The sequence below is a fragment of the Oncorhynchus mykiss genome, chromosome 6 (genome assembly GCF_057628025.1).
Source record: "Oncorhynchus mykiss isolate SJ-2025 chromosome 6, ASM5762802v1, whole genome shotgun sequence".
Classification (NCBI taxonomy): domain Eukaryota; kingdom Metazoa; phylum Chordata; class Actinopteri; order Salmoniformes; family Salmonidae; genus Oncorhynchus; species Oncorhynchus mykiss.
The window spans coordinates 39,820,846-39,839,114 of record NC_143027.1 but is presented as its reverse complement, the minus strand read 5'-3'; the positions used below and the strand labels follow the sequence as shown (position 1 = coordinate 39,839,114).

Below are 18,269 nucleotides of genomic sequence, written 5' to 3'. Positions count from 1 at the left end.
GTGGTAAATGCAATTTTCGTATATACGGGCTCTCTGTCCCACCTCGCAGGGCAAACAGAGAACTGACTTGTTCCTGACAAAGATATTATGAATATACTCTGACAGAGGTAGTTCCTGCTTCCGAGCCGGCCTGTCAGAGTAGAGACTGGGCGTGGTTTAGACTCACCCACCCTATCGTTGATTGATGGCGCAGAGGCTGGTCCCAGCCCCTAAAGCGCTTCAGCAGTCAGTTGTTGTAGCTGTGTAGAATATACAGTTATCAGGCACCTGGCTCCTGTTATCTAACAAAAGACTGTTTGTTCTCGCAACACTACGTTCTGAATGTGCCCCCACCAACTCATTGCACAGTTCCTGTCTTCATGTCATTCTGTATTTTTCCATCATGAGAAAGGCCCATGGCCCTGAAACTGTTAACAATGTCTCAAGTCAGCAATGTTGCATAACACATACATCCACACAAGCCAACAGCAGATAATATTCAATCACATATATGGTAACGGGCTATAGTGCATAACACAGAATCTCACAGCATTCAACAATGTTGATTACAACAATGCTGTTTTCACTTTGCTTATTATAAATCCACTAGCGTTCTATAATGACACTATTAGTTTGTGTTTCTTACATCAGCAAACAGCTAGTTTGTCTTTTCTTAGCAAGTTACCCTAAATCTTGTGAGCCGCTAATTGTTAGCCGCTAATAGCTAGCTAACTAATAAATGTACTGAGTAAGAGACGTAGCTAGCTAATACAGCCTGATAATTCCAGTGATGGTGTAGACCGAAATCATCATCTTGTTTGTGCAACAGTATCTTCTAAATCAAAGAGGAATATGCAAAGCAAGAATATGTTAGCTACAATCAGTAGCTAAGAGAAAACACGCAACGTAGCCAAACGCTGATAGGGTCCACTAGGAAACACTTTAGTTCCTATCCTGTCACAATAACTCCTCCTTGGCATTTTAATTTGTTGTCATCTCAAACGACACTGTATTCAAAGTGCCCACTATTATATTCTAACTATAGAATTAGAATGGTCATTCTATTTTCATGATTCCAAAAGTTTTGCTCTAATTGGCAAGTCAAATCGCAATTGCAACATTTGGTTAAAAATATGTCCTAGATGCTTTGTCCATATCGTGCAGCCCCATGTGGCAGTGTGAATATTCTCTCAATTGAGCAGCAGTGTAAAGTACTTAAGTAAAAATACTTTCAAGTACTACTTAAGTTTTTTTTTTTTGTATCTGTACTTTACTATTTTTTTTATTTTTGACTACTTTTACTTTACTACATTCCGATAGAAAATATTGTACTTTTTACTCCATGCATTTTCCCTGAAAACCTAAAAGTACTCGTTACATTTGTAATGCTTAGCAGGCCAGGAAAATGGTCTAATTCACACACTTGTCAAGAGAACATCCCTAGTCATCTACTTCCTCTGATCTGGAGAACTCACTCAACACAAATGCTTTGTTTGTAAATTATGTCTGAGTGTTGGAGTGTGCCCCTGGCTCTCCGTAAGTAAAAAAAAGAAAAAAAAGAAACGGGTGCCATGTGTTTTGCTTAATATAAGGAATTTGAAATTATTTATACTTTTACTTTTGATACTTAAGTATATTTAAAACCAAATACTTTTAGACTTTTACTCAAATAGTATTTTACTGGGTGACTCACTTTTCTTTGAGTAATTTTCTATTAACGTATCTTTACTTTTACTCAAGTATGACAATTGGATACTTTTTCCACCACTGCAATTTAGTGCAGGAAATTGAGAAATGATAAGTGCTGAAATTTGTTTGGATTGAAGTTGAATTGAACAGTATAAAACAATCAGAAGGGAGAAAGACCCATTGAAATCACTAAGAATGTATGTGTTGCCACCCTAGGATCACTCACTACTCATAAAGCAAATGTAGAACTTTTTTGTTTAGTTAACTTAAAATACTGTCAAAAACCATCATACCGTCCATATTTTTTTTTAAATACCGTGTATTAATATTTTGGCCATATCGCCCAGCCCTAGCTATAGCCCTTGTTCATGACTCTCAGTTCCATTACATTATACATAAGAGTCATTGGACAAAAGCAGAACATTAACATGCATCCCTTGCAGTACGGTTTTGGAAGCATTAGGACCTTTTATTTCATATCAGCGAGAAATAATAATAAAAAAAGGTTAAATTGATACACTCCTTTATAGGATTAGGGTTCCCACAAGGCCATATTTTCATGTTACAGAATTATTTACGGAAAACAGACAGAAGACTGTCTGCATTTTCACAGGCAGCCCAATTCTGATATTTTTTCCCCACTAATTTGTCTTTTGACTAATCAGATCAGCTCTGAAACAGACCTGTTGTGATTGTGCAAAAGACCAATTAGTGGAAAAAATATCAGCAATGGTCTGCCTGTGTTAAACGCAGCCAGTGGACTGACTACCTGTTCTAATTAACCATCTGCATATTCCAACACTTGTATGTAAAAGGAAAACGGACGCAACAAAAGTGTTGTCATTCAAAAATACTGTCAGCTACAACTGTGCTAAAACAGGTTAAAACAGTGTACATTAAATGTGTATTTTGCTTTTGAAGGGGGATTTGTTTTGTTTCTAGAACCGTTCCGCAATTGAGAATCGATTCACGTTTAGATGGAGTAACGTTATTTGTCTGTTTTGGTTTCCAGAGCCAATTGAGATTTAAACTGAACATGTAACGTTAAGGTCTTGACCTTGGACCACAAGGAGAAACGTTAGGCTCATTTAGCCTATTACTGGGCTAACATAGCCAGTTAATACGTTAACTTTTCATTTCAAGCACAGGTCTAAGTTAGCTCTTACAGCCTTAGGTTGAATCTGGTATATTTGGTCAAATTGCAAGCTGTCAACCTGGGACCGTTTAAAAAAAGTCCAGCAGTGCTGTAGTATAGAGAAGTCAGCTAGCTGGCTAACTCTGCTTCTAGGCTAGCTTGCTGACGCTGCCCATTCATGCATATATGAAATGTTAGCAGAGCAGCTAGCTAGAACATCGCTGCGTTTAAAACTGTCCCATCAATATGGCAACTGTCAGTCTGAAACAATTCAAGGCAATTCATTGAATTTACTTGATTTTAGCTTTAATTAGTAGGCGATTACTATTTCCATGTTGATGCTTTTGTCATGTGTTCCTTTCAATTTTGTACAACAATATAGACAATCCGTCTGAGAAAATGATTGTTAGTTAAACAATTCCGCAAGACCCACCGACATCTCCGAGACGTAGCTAGGTATTCGTTAAAAATAAGTATGAAATTACACACATCTAATCAATACGACGACTTAACTATCGCGAACAACGTGCGGCTGAATATATCATGTCAACACAGTTATTGTCTGACGGTAGAGGGCGCACGCACCTAGCTCATCAATCACAGGCTATAGCCAACGATTTGTATAACTAAACCAAGATAGACCACACCGCGTGGTTTCAAATGGGAACAAATGAGCCAGAACAAGCAAGGAGATGGGCAGAGCCAAGCACGAGCTAACGAGATTCCATTGGCGCGTTCTAGAAAATATTTGCATATTTCCTTTAGGGAACGCCTGTAACGTGTGCGTGTGCACAAACTCAATTCACCTTTGCGTCCTGTCAACAAAAAATACCCCAGAAAACTGTACTGAGATCGGATGTTTCATCGATGAGAAAATGTGCAGAATGTCGTATGTCGACATGTCTTCTCCCACCGCCGACCGCTGGACTTCCTCTCACTACCATATTTGAAATTGAGTGGAAATGCCAAGCGGAAGCTTCACATTTATTCATCCGGTGAAATATCTGTATCATTGTTCTATTTGTGCTTTAGGCTTCCATTTTTTTTAACAAACATATCCCCTCTGATGTAGTCAATCTTTTATACGAACCCACCTAGTGAAGATCAAACTCCCGTCCAATCTAACCCTCGAGGTGCGGAGCACATGCCACTGTCAACAAACGACTTTTCAACAGTTGTGCTACTACACACATTTGGGATCAGAACATATTACAAATAAATGGTAAATGGTTTATGTCAATGTGGGGAGTCCAACACTTCTCTCACCAGACTGCTTATTACGCAAACCCAAGGGCTTATCTAGCAGCGAGAGTGTGCGTGTCTGATCCTCTCACACTCTGCAGCCGGTGTCTGGCTGTTTAGGATGGGGAAGGTTTCAAATGCGGAAGTTTCCACCCATAACGCTGCCACTCCGAAGATGAGGCTTGCAATGACATCTGCTTTAGCAGCGCGTTAGGAGAAGTTACCATTCCGCAGGGAAACTGTTGCTATACCTCCGCGGAACTGGAGTAAACTTCACATGGCGTCTCTGGCCAGCGCAGAGCGACGTGCGTTCGCTCTGAAGATCAACAGGTAATGTTCGTCTCTTTCACACACCTTTATGCCTTTTGCGTCAGGTTTGATTTGAGTGAGCTGTGTTACGCCAAAGGACGGGGAGTGGATTCCTTAACGGGCAGAGCTACATGTTGTGAATGTTTGTTAATACTGTAGGCTAGGCTACTCTATCATGGGTGGGTTGCTTTCCTTCAGTTAAACACTGAGATATTTGCTTTAATAACTATCAATAATAATTCTCTATGAATAAGGATATTAAACAGAATATTAAACAGGCTTTTGAGTGTAATAAACCAATCACACATTTTATTATACCATCTTTAAAGTAGTAAACTAACAATAAAACCCTATTCTATCAACAGTAGAGCTTAGATACTGTATTTCCCCCCAATGAACAAGAAAACATGCATATTTTCTGTCTACTTACAGCTCATTGAGTTGATGCAAACATATTTTTGTCTGCTTCATTTCCTCCTCATTGGGTATGTTTCTATATCTGGTCTGTATTTGATCATTTCCCCTCTGCATGGTGTATATGAAGCCCATCTAGCAGCCCAGTCGGAGATGCTATAAATTAAGGGATGTAGTCATTGTTCCTGCTCTGACACATTGACCAGGTGCAGAGGAAGTAGTATATGTGAGACCATTGTGTGTCATGCCGTTAGGCCATTGATAAAACAAATACATATCTCCCATGGCCCTATAGACTTCTATAACTTTACATTAAAAAAGGAGTAACTGTGGAGGTGTGTATTGAGTAACCCATACCTCTTGCCGTTTCTGAACATTTTGTGGCATTCTAACATGTATCCAGTATCCAAATCGCCAACCTAGACTAAACTATAAGTTATATTACACATTAATCGATGTGTATCCTGTCCATTTAGCTCAGTCACTCACCCCCTGCCTTCAGTATGCTGATGAGACCTACCATTTATTGGATTGTCAGTTTGATTGAAGTGGAGAAGATGGGGCAGCATCTCCTGTGTAATAGGGCTGAGGTCAGCTGCTGAAAGGCAGAGAGCATTTTATCTTGCTCCTTGAATGAACTGCTAAGCCAGCTAATTGTCTGGCTCTGTCTCTACAGCCTATATTGTCCACATGGGTTTTTGTTGCTGACCATAGCTGGTCACCAACCTATGAAAGTTCAGGATTGTGTGTGTGTGTTCCCATGATATGTGGGAAAGAATGTAATAGCAAATTCTTTTTTTTACAAAATATTGCGATTTGATTGGCTATATAGGTAAAAAAAAAAAAAAAAACTTGGGTGAACTGATGGAATCTTAGAAATATAATGAATTATATTAAGAAGAGAAGTGGAAAGCAGCACTGTTCTAGTTTGGAATAATACACATTTTACCTAACAGAACCAGCCAGGTCACCTCTGATACAAGTCCGTATTTGACGTCCATAAATTTCTGAGGATGTTGGGAGATGACGGGAAAAACCGGCTGCTAGGGGTAAAAGTGAGCGCTGTTACCTTCAAGTAGGTTTCGTAAGCATCTGCCTCTGATTCCAAAGGATGCATGTTTGAATCAAGTCATAGAAAGTTGTTTTTGATATTTTTGCTTTAAGCCTATCCTAAACCTTAACAATTACCTTGACCATTCAGAGTCAATGGCTAACCTTAGGAATAGACTTTAACTTGAAATACTTATGTACAAGCTCTTCCCAGTGATGCAGTGTTTCAAATAAAATAGAAACACAAGGAATGGAATAAAATAAAATACACAAGAATGGAGCTACAGTGCATTCGGAAAGTATTCAGACCCCTTGACCTTTTCCACATTTTGTTACAAAACAGCCTTATTCTAAAATGTATTAAATATTTATTTCCCCCCTCATCAATCTACACACAATACCCCATAATGACAAAACATAACGTTTTTTTTATACATTTTTGCACATTTATTAAAAATGAAAACAGAATCACCTTCACTCCAAAATAAAAAATTCACCTTTACTCAGTACTTTGTTGAAGCACCTTTGGCAGCGATTACAGCCTCGATTTTTCGTGCGTATAACGCTACAAGCATGCCACACCTGTATTTGGGGAGTTTCTCCCATTCTTCTCTGATGATCCTCTCAAGCTCTGTCAGGTTGGATGGGGAGCGTCGCTGCACAGCTATTTTCAGGTCTCTCCAGAGATGTCCGATCAGGTTCAAGTCCGGGCTCTGGCTGGGCAACTCAAGGATGTTCAGAGACTTGTCCTGAAGCCACTCATGTGTTGTCTTGGCTGTGTGCTAAGGGTTGTTGCCCTGTTGGAAGGTAAACCTTCGCCCCAGTCTGAGCTCCTGAGCGCTCTGGAGCAGGTTTTCATCAAGGATCTCTGTACTTTGCGCTGTTCATCTTTCCCTCGATCCTTCTAGTCTCCCAGTCCCTGCTGCTGAAAACATCCCCACAGCATGATGCTGCCACCACCATGCTTCACCTTAGGGATGGTGCCAGGTTTCTTCCAGACGTGAGGCTTGTCATTCAGGCCAAAGAATTCACTCTTGGTTTCTCATGGTCTGAGTGTCCTTTAGGTGCCTTTTGGCAAACTCCAGGTGGTCTGTCATGTGCCTTTTTACTAAGGAGTGGCATCTGTCTGGCCAATCTACCATAAAGGCATGATTTGTTGGAGTGTTGCAGAGATGGCTGTCCTTCTGAAAGGTTCTCCCATTGCCACAGAGGAACCATGGAGCTCTGTCACCTCCCTGACCAAGGCCCTTCTTTCCTGATTGCTCAGTTTGGCCAGCTGCCCAGCTCTAGGAAGAGTCTTGGTGGTTCTAAACTTCTTCCATTTAAGAATGATGGAGGCCACTGTGTTCTTGTGGACCTTCAATGATGCAGACATTTTTTGGTATCCTTCCCCAGATCTGTGTCTCGGAGCTGTACGGACAATTCCTTCAACCTCATGTCTTGGTTTTTGCTCTGACATGTACTGTCAACTGTGGGACCTTATATAGACAGCTGTCTGCCTTTCCAAATCCCGTCCAATCAATTGAATTGACCACCGGTGGACTCCAATCAAGTTGTAGAAACATCTCAAGGATGATCAATGGAAACAGGATGCACCTGAGCTCAATTTCGAGTCTCATAGCAAAGGGTCTGAATACTTATGTAAACAAGGTATTTCTGTTTTTGATTTTTTTTATACATTTGCAGAAATGCCTGGAACCTGTTTTCGCTTTGTCATTATGGGGTATTGTGTGTAGATTGAGGATGTTTAAAAAGGCTGTAACGTAACAAAATGTGGAAAAAGTCAAGGGGTCTGAATACTTTCCGAATGCGCTGTATATACAGGGAGTACCAGTGCCAGATCATTGTGCAGAGGTTCGAGGTAGATGTGTACATGAAGGCAGGGTAACGTAACTAGGCATCAGGATAAATAATAATAAGAGGAAAATAAAGAACAGAGTAACAGACTGCCTCAATTACGCTAATACCAAAAAAAACAAAGACCCGAAGAGCCTTCTTATTATAGGCTCATTTCAATCATGTAGTTTCCAAAAAAGGGTTAAACAAATCAAAATGTATTTAATATTTGAGGTTCTTCAAAGTAGATGGGTTACCTGAGGTGCATATGGTACTTTTTTGTTGCTGGATCTTTGTGGAGTTTTAACACATTTTGGGTCTGCCCGGAATTGTGTGTTCTCTAAGGTGGCAATTGGTCCGCGGATGAAAAGGAAAACCAACCAAAAACCAACCAGGTTTTCTTTGATTAGTCTCGCCTCATTTATTTTCTCCTGTGGATTATATATGGTAGTTGGAATCCAATTTGAAGGTGTATTACCGCCACCAACTTCTTAATGCGTTTGAGCCACTCAGTTGTGTTGTGACAAGGTAGGGGGGGTACACAGAAGATAGCCCTATTTGGTGAATGACCAAGTCCATATTATGGCAACAGGAGCTAAAATAGGCAAAGAGAAACGACAGTCCATCATTACTTTAAGACATGAAGGTCAGTCAATCTGGAAAATGTCAAGAACTTTGAAAGTTTCTTCAAGTGCGGTCGCAAAAACCATCAAGCGTTGTGATGAAACTGGCTCTCATGAGGACCACCGCAGGAAAGGAAGACCCAGAGTTCCCTCTGCTGCAGAGTATAAGTTCATTAGAGTTACTAGCCTCAGAAATCGCAGCCCAAATAAATGCTTCACAGAGTTCAAGTAACAGACACATCTCATCATCAACTTTTCAGAGGAGACTGTGTGAATCAGGCCTTCATGGTCGAATTGCTGCAAAGAAACCACTACTAAAATACACCAATAAGAAGAAGAGACTTGCATGGGCCAAGAAACACGAGCAATGGACATTAGACCGGTGGAAATTTGTCCTTTGGTCTGGAGTCCAAATTGGAGATTTTTGGTTCCAACCGCCGTGTCTTTGTGAGACGCTGTGTGGGTGAACGGATGATCTCCGCATGTGTATTTCCCACCGTAAAGCATGAAGGAGGAGGTGTTATGCTGTGGTGGGGCTTTGCTTGTGACACTGTCTGTGATTTATTTAGAATTGAAGGCACACTTAACCAGCATGGCTACCTGCAGCGATACACCATCCCATCTAGCTTGGGCTTAGTGGGACTATCATTTGTTTTTCAACAGGACAATGACCCAACACACCTCCAGGCTGTGTAAGGGCTATTTGACCAAGAAGAAGAGTGATGCAGTGCTGCATCAGTTGACCTGGCCTCCACAATCCCCCAACCTCAACCAAATTGAGACGGTTTGTGTGTTCAGTATATGTGGGAACTCCTTCAAGACTGTTGGAAAAGCATTCCAGGTGAAGCTGGTTGTGAGAATGCCGAGTGTTCAAAGCTGTCATCAAGGCAAAGGGTGGCTATTTGAAGAATCTCAAAAACAAATCAAAATATATTTTACAGAAAACTTATTTTGTTATTACATGATTCCATATGTGTTATTTCTTCATAGTTTTGATGTCTTCACTATTATTCTACAATGTAACAAATTGTAAAACTAAAGAAAAACCCTTGAATGAGTAGGTGTTCTAAAACTTTTGACCAGTAGTGTGTGTGTGTAGGGTCAATGCAGATAGTTTAGTTAGGCTTGGGGGTAAAGCTGTCTCGGACTCTATTGGTCCAAGAGCTGATTCTCCGGTACCAATTTATATATGAATTAAATTAATTATGCAGCCCTAGTGTGTGGGTGGGTGGTGGTTCACCCCTAACAACAGTAATCTGTCACTCACTGAGTTTGACACATTTCTGCAGTTGTGTGATGATGAAAAGCTATTGTTTACATTCTTGACGGACAATTTATCAGCCATTTGTATTTTTCCAAATGTGAACACGTTTCATACTCTGTAACGTTGAATGAAGTAGGCAGGCAGTTTGGAAGTAATATACAACAAATCCACTCAACCCTTTTTGGCTCTCCACTGTTGGTCCAGTGCACTGTAGCATGTCACACATGCACGCAAACATACGCATGCAAAGATCAGCGCATTCCTCTTTCTCTCTCAAGATGGAGTGAGAAGGAAATCCTGCTATTTGATACGGTTGTTTCACTTCTCTTTTCACTTCATGACTGTTTTAAAACAGGAAATATTGGTTTCTTACCCAAGATAGAGGAGGAATTAAAGATACGTGCAAATATTTGCTCTGTAGAAAGAATGTAAATGCTATCCTCTCTACTAAGGGAAATGTAGAAATCAATTAAAATGTCAATGAAATATAGACGGTGTTCTTAGGTCTACACCTGATGTCAGTTAAACTCTGCGAATAAGCATTATACTTTGAGTATAATAGGATAGTAGACCAGGTAGGATTGCAGACCAGTGTTGATTTGAGGCCTTCCTAAATGCTGGGTCTGGACCCTCTACGCGCTCAGGGCAGATTCCATCCTCCACTCTCTCTCCTTGGGGCATCATGGGAAAACTATCTTGCCAGCTATTTGATGTGTTTGTTTCTGTCTTATCCCCCCCCTCCCAACCCTCTTCTGGACAGGAAGCTGAGCTCTGATGCCACTGATAGGACTGACTGGAACCCATTTAGTCTGCAGCTGGAAGCTACTGTATATGGGACACAAAGGGGACATCTCAATAGTCTGAAGTAGTTTCCCCATCTGCTCTCTTTCACCTGAACTGACTTTTTAAGGAACTGAATGGTTGAAAGACACTTCCTTGTGGGAAATGCATCAGGTATCTATATAGTTTCCTCCATGCCCATGTTTTCAGATTAGTGCGAATGAAGTAGAGAAGTCGAGGAGAGGAAGGTACTTCAGACTATTATTGAGATGCACCCAAAGGATCACCCAGCTCCAAAATAATGACTCAATGGTAATACCAGCGTGTGGGTGGTTGTAACATTGATCATGACTGGGCCCGTTGGCTGAATTAAAGGTTTAGCTATCTGATGGCCCTGAGCCTGACAGCGTGAGCATAGCTGTGAGTGATAATAGCCTACAGTGAGGAATGCTACAGAATGATCCAGAAATGCTCAAAGGCACTACACACAAGTGCCGGCCTGCCACATAGTATGCAGCCTGGCAAAAAAAGACTGAGCTTTTTCCTGTCAGCAGAACTTACCCTCAGGGCATTTCCATGTGAAAGGACTCATGATCACCAACATCGGAAGTTCATAAGAGCATGTCAATTCTGTCGTCAAATGAAACCTAAGAGTCACATTTTTTGTTGAAATTAAAGCACACTGTATATACATTTTTAATCTATCTACCAGAGAAAGTCATAAAAGGTATTATAAATACTTTAAAAAACACAATAATGTTGACGTAAAGACTCCTGCCAACTAGTACAGTACCAACACTTATATTTAGTTTTGGAGAAATGAGTTGCCTTGTGGAAGTTTAAGTAACATTGCCAAAAAAAAAACACATCTTTAACATATTTTCTGACTCCCCAAAGACACAGAAAATGTAACTCGGTACAATAGTTTGTCTGAGAAAATCTGTTATTCTCTGGCACACTTAGTTGAAATCACAACAGCATGATATCAGTCCTGTCCACTGGGGAGCTATGGAGTTAACAGGGTAAATACACTTGCACTGTAAATTGTTATTTGGGTTCTGTGAAGCAAGACAGACGTGAATATAGCATTTGACTGTTGTTGAGTTGACTATTGTGGAAAGCACATCATAGGTGGTTGAGTCCGTTGCGTGTTTACAAAGATGTTGCCAACATTTGACTCACTTTCTGGGTGTCGGATCTTCACTTTTAATAATATGTTATGGTGTAATAAGGTGTTAGGCTAGCTGTTTCAACACCTTTTAAATACTGTTGTTGTTGACTTGGTTACAATTCCTCCTGTCAGCAAATAGAAAGGGAAGTCCTACCATTTTGGGAGAACATCAACAGCCTACCACACAGTGCCTTTAAAGGGGCAATCTGCAGTTGTTACATCCATTTTTTTGACTAATAAATTAATGATATGTAACCCATTGATTCTTGAAGAATATAACTTATGTCTCATGAGCTTAGTTCGACTATCGTACCCCAGCAAAGTATATGTAAACAAACACTATAGCCTCAGTCTAAACATGCTTAGAGCTATAATTTTGACATCATAGATGGTCAGTCCTTGGATCCATAGCTCTGTATACATTTGAGTGGTTACATTTCTCCAGCCCCATCCTTCAGTTTTTTCTTTACTGAAACAGAGCCAGTGAGTATGCTATGTTATTGTTACAACTGCAGATTTCACTTTTAATGAGATGGAATTGAACCATGCTATGCTGACTGTTGTGGCCTGCCTGGCTTTGGCATTTCACTAAATCTGTTACTTCGGGAAGTTTTGGGCCCTGTTTCTTAATAGAGTTATGCTGTATGTTGGCTTGTCTCACTTTATCATGCCTTATTTTGTGTGTGTGTGTGTGTGTGCACGGTTGTGTGGTGTGTGTGTGAAAGGTGGAGTAGTCTGCTTGTGTTTTAAGGTGTTCTCTATTTAAACTAACTCTTGACTTTGGACAACCACTTTTGTTGACCCTTGTGTATAGAGTTTATAGTTAATGTGCCTGTCTGTATATGCCTTGTGTTGGTTAGTGAGTGGGTGGGTGTGTGTCTGGTAGGAGTTGTTTATGGAATTAGTGAGGTGGCTGTGTGCCTAGCTCTAATTTGTGACCACGCTAGTCGCATATGCCCCTAAATATTTTGCTGTGTGACCTGACATTTTTCATATTCACCCAGATAATTCATTGAATGACAATTATATTTTTGCCATTGGGAGCAAGCACTCTGGCTGGTACATCTGCATCATATTTGACCTGCAGGGAAAGTCACTACATTGTTTTATTTCACATCACATGTGAGAGAAGAGAGAATTCAGGAACTCTTGTAGGAGGACAATGGATAATATGTGTGAAATGTATCAATTAAGAAAATTACTGTAAAAACTGTTAAATCCCCTTGGATTGATGAGGAATTTAAAAATTGTACAGTTGAGAGGGATGAGGCAAAAGGTATGGCAAATAAGTCTGGTAGCCCAACTGACTGGCAAACGTACTGCAAATTAAGAAACCATGTGAGTAAAATAAATAAAAGTAAACTACACTATGAAACAAAGATGATAAATTATATAAAGAGTGATGGCAAAAAGCTTTGGGGCACCTTAAATTAAATTTTGGGAAAAAAAGCCAACTCGATTCCTTCATTTATTGAATCAGATGGCTCCTTCATTTATTGAATCAGATGGCTCCTTCATTTATTGAATCAGATGGCTCCTTCATTTATTGAATCAGATGGCTCCTTCATTTATTGAATCAGATTAATCATTCCTCACAAAGCCCACTGATATTGCAAACTACTTTAATTACTTTTTAATTGGCAAGATAAGCAAACTTTGGGATGACATGCCAGCAACAAACGCTGACACTACACATCCAAGTATATCGGACCAAATTATGAAAGACAAGAATTGTACTTTTGAATTCCATAAAGTCACTGTGGAAGAGGAGAAAAAAAATATTGTTGTTTATCAACAATGACAAGCCACCAGGGTCTGACAATTTAGATGGAAAATTACTGAGGATAATAGATGATATTGACACTCCTATTTGCCACATATTCAATTCAAGCCTACTAGAGAGCCTGTGCCCTCAGGCCTGGAGGGAAGCTAAAGTCATTCCGCTACCCAAGAATAGTAAAGCCCCCTTTACTGGCTCAAATAGCCAAACAGTCAGCCTGTTACAAACCCTTAGTAAACTTCTGGAAAAGATTGTGTTTGATCAGATACAATGCTATTTAACGATAAACATATTGACAACAGAATTTCAGCATTCTTTTAGGGAAGGACACTCAACAAGCACAGCACTTACACAAATGACTGATGATTGGCTGAGAGAAATTGATGATAAAATGATTGGTGGATGTCTTGTTAGACTTCAGTGCAGATTTGGACATTATTGATCATAGTGTGCTGCTGGAAAAACGTATGTGTTATGGCTTTACACCACCTGCTATAATGTGGATAATGAGTTACTTGTCTAACAGAACACAGAGGATGTTCTTTAATGGAAGCCTATCAAATATAATCCAGTTAGAATCTGGAATTCCCCAGGGTAGCTGTTTAGACCCCATGCTTTTTTTCAATTTTTACTAACGACATGCCACTGACTTTGAGTAAAGCCAGAGTTTCTATGTATGTGGAATACTCAACGCTATACACGTCAGCTACTACAGTGACTGAAATGACTGCAAAACTCAACAAAGAGCTGCAGTTAGTTTCAGTGTGGGTGGCAGGGAATAAGTTAGCCCTAAATATTTCTAAATCTAAAAGCATTGTATTTGGAACAAAACACTCACTAAACCCTCAACCTCAACTAAATCTTGTAATAAATCATGTGGAAATTGAGCAAGTTGAGATGACTAAACTGCTTGGAGTAACACTAGATTGTAAACTGTCATGGTCAAAACATTTTGATGCAGTAGTAGCTAAGATGGGGAGAAGTCTGTCTATAATAAATTATGCGCTGCCTTCTGACTACCAACAAGTCAGGTCCTACAGGCCCTAGATTTGTCGCACCTGGACTACTGTTCAGTCGTGTGGTCAGGTGCCACAAAAAAGGACTTAACTGCAAATAGCTCAGAACAAGGCAGCATGGCTGGTCCTTGGATGTACATAGAGAGCTAATATTAATAATATGCATGTCAATCTCTCCTGGCTGAAAATGGAGGAGAGATTGACTTGTTCGTTATTGACATGTTGAATGTACATGGATTTAGTACTGTTGATATGTGTTAGTGGTGGAGTAGGGGCCTGAGGGCACACAGTGTGTTGTAAAATCTGTGAATGTATTGTAATGTTTTAAAATTGTATAAACAGCCTTAATTTTGCTGGACCCCAGGAAGAGTAGCTGCTGCTTTGGCAGCAGTCATTCATTTCAATGGGGATGTCCACAACGGAGTGGAATCGCAACGCCCCCTTGCGTCCATGGCTCAGTTGCGAAACACATGCCGCCTACTTGCGTGTAGGCAGTCATTGTAAGTAAGAATTTGTTCTTAACTGACTTTCCTAGTTAAATAAAGTCTTTAAATAAAATCTTTCCATTTTTCGAAACTCTGCGTTGTCTTCAGTCTGGTCAGATTCTGTCACTAGAACCTAACCACAGAACAAGATGAAAATAATTCTGGTTTTTGGCGATGGCTTTATGGGATAGCTAGCAACTTATAAACAATATAATATATGCCATTTAGCAGACGCTTTCATCCAGCAAACAGTTAACCAATCCTGTTAATGAGTATTTTAATAGTAATGTTGAATAATTCAACATTGGCTGTTAAGCCAATTATATTATATGACTGTAGCCTCCCGTTTTAATTCTGGAAAGTGTCTTGTGATGGTAATGATACGTTTACATTTTGGTGATAATTATTAGGTGTAGGAGCTACAGTTACTTCAACCTAACCTAGCTTTTAGCTAGCTAGTTAACGTTAGCGGCTCTGTGTAAGCTAGATTGACTTGCTAGAAACTAAAATAAAAATGTTTCTCCTGTCTTGAATGAAGAGGTGATATTTTGCAATTTCTCAAAATAAATGCGATCTCTGTCCAGAGACATGCTCTCCTCTGTCTTGCGTAACAAACACCAGGCCTACACTTGTCCAACCAGTAAGACTGTGTGAAAAGGACATTATGACCAACTTAATTTCATCCATTTGTGTACAAGGCGTTAGGCTGTCTCTGGGTTTTACAATACAATAAATGAAGGAAGCATTTATGTATTACAAAATTTGCTACTATTGGTCAGATTTTTGCAACTAATATACCAATCATGTCATGTTTTGTGTTGTATTCTAATTGTGATTGGTCTATTAACCTTAGATGCCATTTTGAATTATCTAAAATACTATTTTTCTAATCTATAACAAAATTATGAAGGCAAAGGGCCAAAAACATTGTTTTACTGTTAACACAAAAGAAGCACTTGTTGCTGATTGTTCTCTTCACTTCATTTTTCTCTGTCATGATGGTTGGGCCTTTACAATGCAGAACGTTCAAAAGCCCAAACCGTTCAAATGGTATGACCCATATTAGCAGAGTGACATTTTGTATTTCTATCGTGGATTCGCGGGTCACATCATTTCATAAACCTTGTCGTGGGCCATTTTAAAGTCTGCTACTTGCGGCCGCTAACTATTGGTTAATAACAAACAACCTTGTCCAGTCATGTTAGAGCTGGCAAACAACCAGTAGGGTTTAAGATTACACTGGAAGAAAGGAAAGGAGCTGTGTTTTTGTTTTCCACTCCTGCTACTAAATGTTAGGTTTTTATTTAACCTTAGCAGTAATTGTACAAAACTACAGTAGAAGATACAGTATGTACGCATGATGAGTTGATTTGGATACTGTACAACATATACTGTACAAGCATTGCTATCATGGCTTTGTTTATACAATGGGCTTATTTTGATTCCAGCCGTAGCATCTTCACTCCAAGTTGTATGTTTACAGTTGGGTCTTGTACATATATTCGACCAACCCATGGAACATCCAGTTCAGACTCACATTCCTTAGACGTTCATAAAGGTGCGGCGAATACCAGAGGCAGTCTTAGAATGGCCTTTGTACTCTTTAGTATACGCAACTCTCCTGGCGAACTGCAGTGGTGTTATCAGTGTTTTATGCCATGCCTCCTCCTGCATACTTTACCTTAATAACACTTTTCTAATTTGAGTGAACTATCCCTTTTTTAACAGGAGCTCGCTCTCTTGCTTTCTCGCATGCTCTCTCTCTCACATACTGCCCAGTCTCATTCCATGGGGTCACTGAGCCTGTTAGGAGGAACTGCAACCACATGGCTCTGAAGGTCATGACCTGGGCGGGATGCAGGCAGTTGGGAGGAGAGTAGCATGCAAATGAACACAAAGCAAAGTCCAACAAGTTAGAGCCACAGCCCAGAGCCACATACACCATACAATGTGGTAAACACATCACATTTTGTCCAAATTCACACTTAAGCCACAAGAGGAAAGTTGACAAAATGGTATGGGAGGTTAACTATAAACTGTGCTAGACTGACGTAAAACTACCGCCTCAGAGTTTCTGTTGGCTAGCAACACATGATAGTCCTGGGGTTGAGATGCCCACATAATTATGTTGGTTGGGGAAGGGGCGGAGGTGATCGTTTAGTTGCAGATCAGAGCTATGGCCACAGTGAGTTAATGAACACAAAGTAGCACATGAACAGCATGGGGACTGGGGGAGAGTCAGGGCCACTGACCCATTTGGCAGTGCTCCTCAAAGATTCCCAACTCCAAGTTTCAAGTTTTAATGTCACATGCACAAGTATAGTGAAATGCCTTTCTTGCAAACTCAAAACCCAACAATGCAATAATCAATAACAATATATTACTAGAAAAAAAACATGAAATATAAGAAGAAAAATGAAGAATTTTTCGTGTTTGAAAATACATTTAAATATATATATTTTTTAATCTCTTTTCTATTTTTAAATTGAATATACCTTCTGGTAACCCGCCTCACCCAATGTGACACAGATCCACCATTTCTTTAGACCTTATAGCCAGAACCTCCATTAGCTACTAGCTATTTAGCCATTGTTAGCCACTGCTAGTGGACTTTCCTTCTGCACAGACACCAGCCGTTTATTTAACCAATAATTTACCACTTTCAGATGAGTAAACAAGGTGACGATTAAATATTGACTGCTATTGATGTAAAAGATTACCAGGTCTTTGAGTTTATTCGGAAGATAACAGCTCTATAAACATTATTTTGCGGTGCCCCGACTTTCTAGTTATTTGTTTACCTGATTAGCTTAATCGGGTAATATTAATTACAGAGAAATGATTTTATAGAATAGCATGTCATATCACTTAATCCGGCATTGCCAAAGACACGACACCACCATACCCATCTGTACATTATGCCCTGAATCTATTCTACCACGCCCAGAAATCTTCTCCTTTTATTCTCTGTCCCCAACGCACTAGACAACCAGTTTTGATAGCCTTTAGCTGTACTTTCATCCTTCTCCTCCTCTGTTCCTCGGGTGATGTGGAGATTCTGTCCCCAGGCACTCTCATTTGTTGACTGTAACTGAAAAAGCCTTAGTTTCATGCATGTTAACATTAGAAGCATCCTCCCTAAGTTTGTTTTACTCACTGCTTTAGCACACTCTGCCAACCCTGATGTCCTTGCCGTGTCTGAATCCTGGTGTAGGAAGGCCACCAAAAGTTCTGAGATTTACATACCCAACTACAACATTTTCCGTCAAGATAGAACTGTCAAAGGGGGAGGAGTTAGCCTGCAAAGTTCTGTCATACTGTCCAGGTCAATGCCCAAACAGTCGAGCTTCTAATTTTAAAAATGAATCTGTCCAGAAACAAGTCTCTCACTGTTGCCGCCTGTTATAGACCCCCCTCAGCTCCCAGCTGTGCCCTGGACACCATATGTGAATTGATTGCCCCCCATCTATCAGATTTTGTTCTGTTAGGTGACCTA

The 18,269-nt window shown here is 40.0% G+C and overlaps 1 protein-coding gene across 2 annotated transcripts in view; it reads left to right on the top strand.

Moving 5' to 3' along the window:
• Positions 1-3,566: 3,566 nt before the first annotated feature.
• Positions 3,567-18,269, top strand: part of dock8 (dedicator of cytokinesis 8) — an 81,246-nt gene continuing 66,543 nt past the window's right edge. For both annotated transcript variants that reach the window (XM_036980088.2, XM_036980087.2), the window contains exon 1: positions 3,567-4,375. In XM_036980088.2, the coding sequence (XP_036835983.2) occupies positions 4,323-4,375 (53 nt within the window). In that variant the 5' untranslated portion in view covers positions 3,567-4,322. The remainder of the gene's footprint in view (positions 4,376-18,269) is intronic.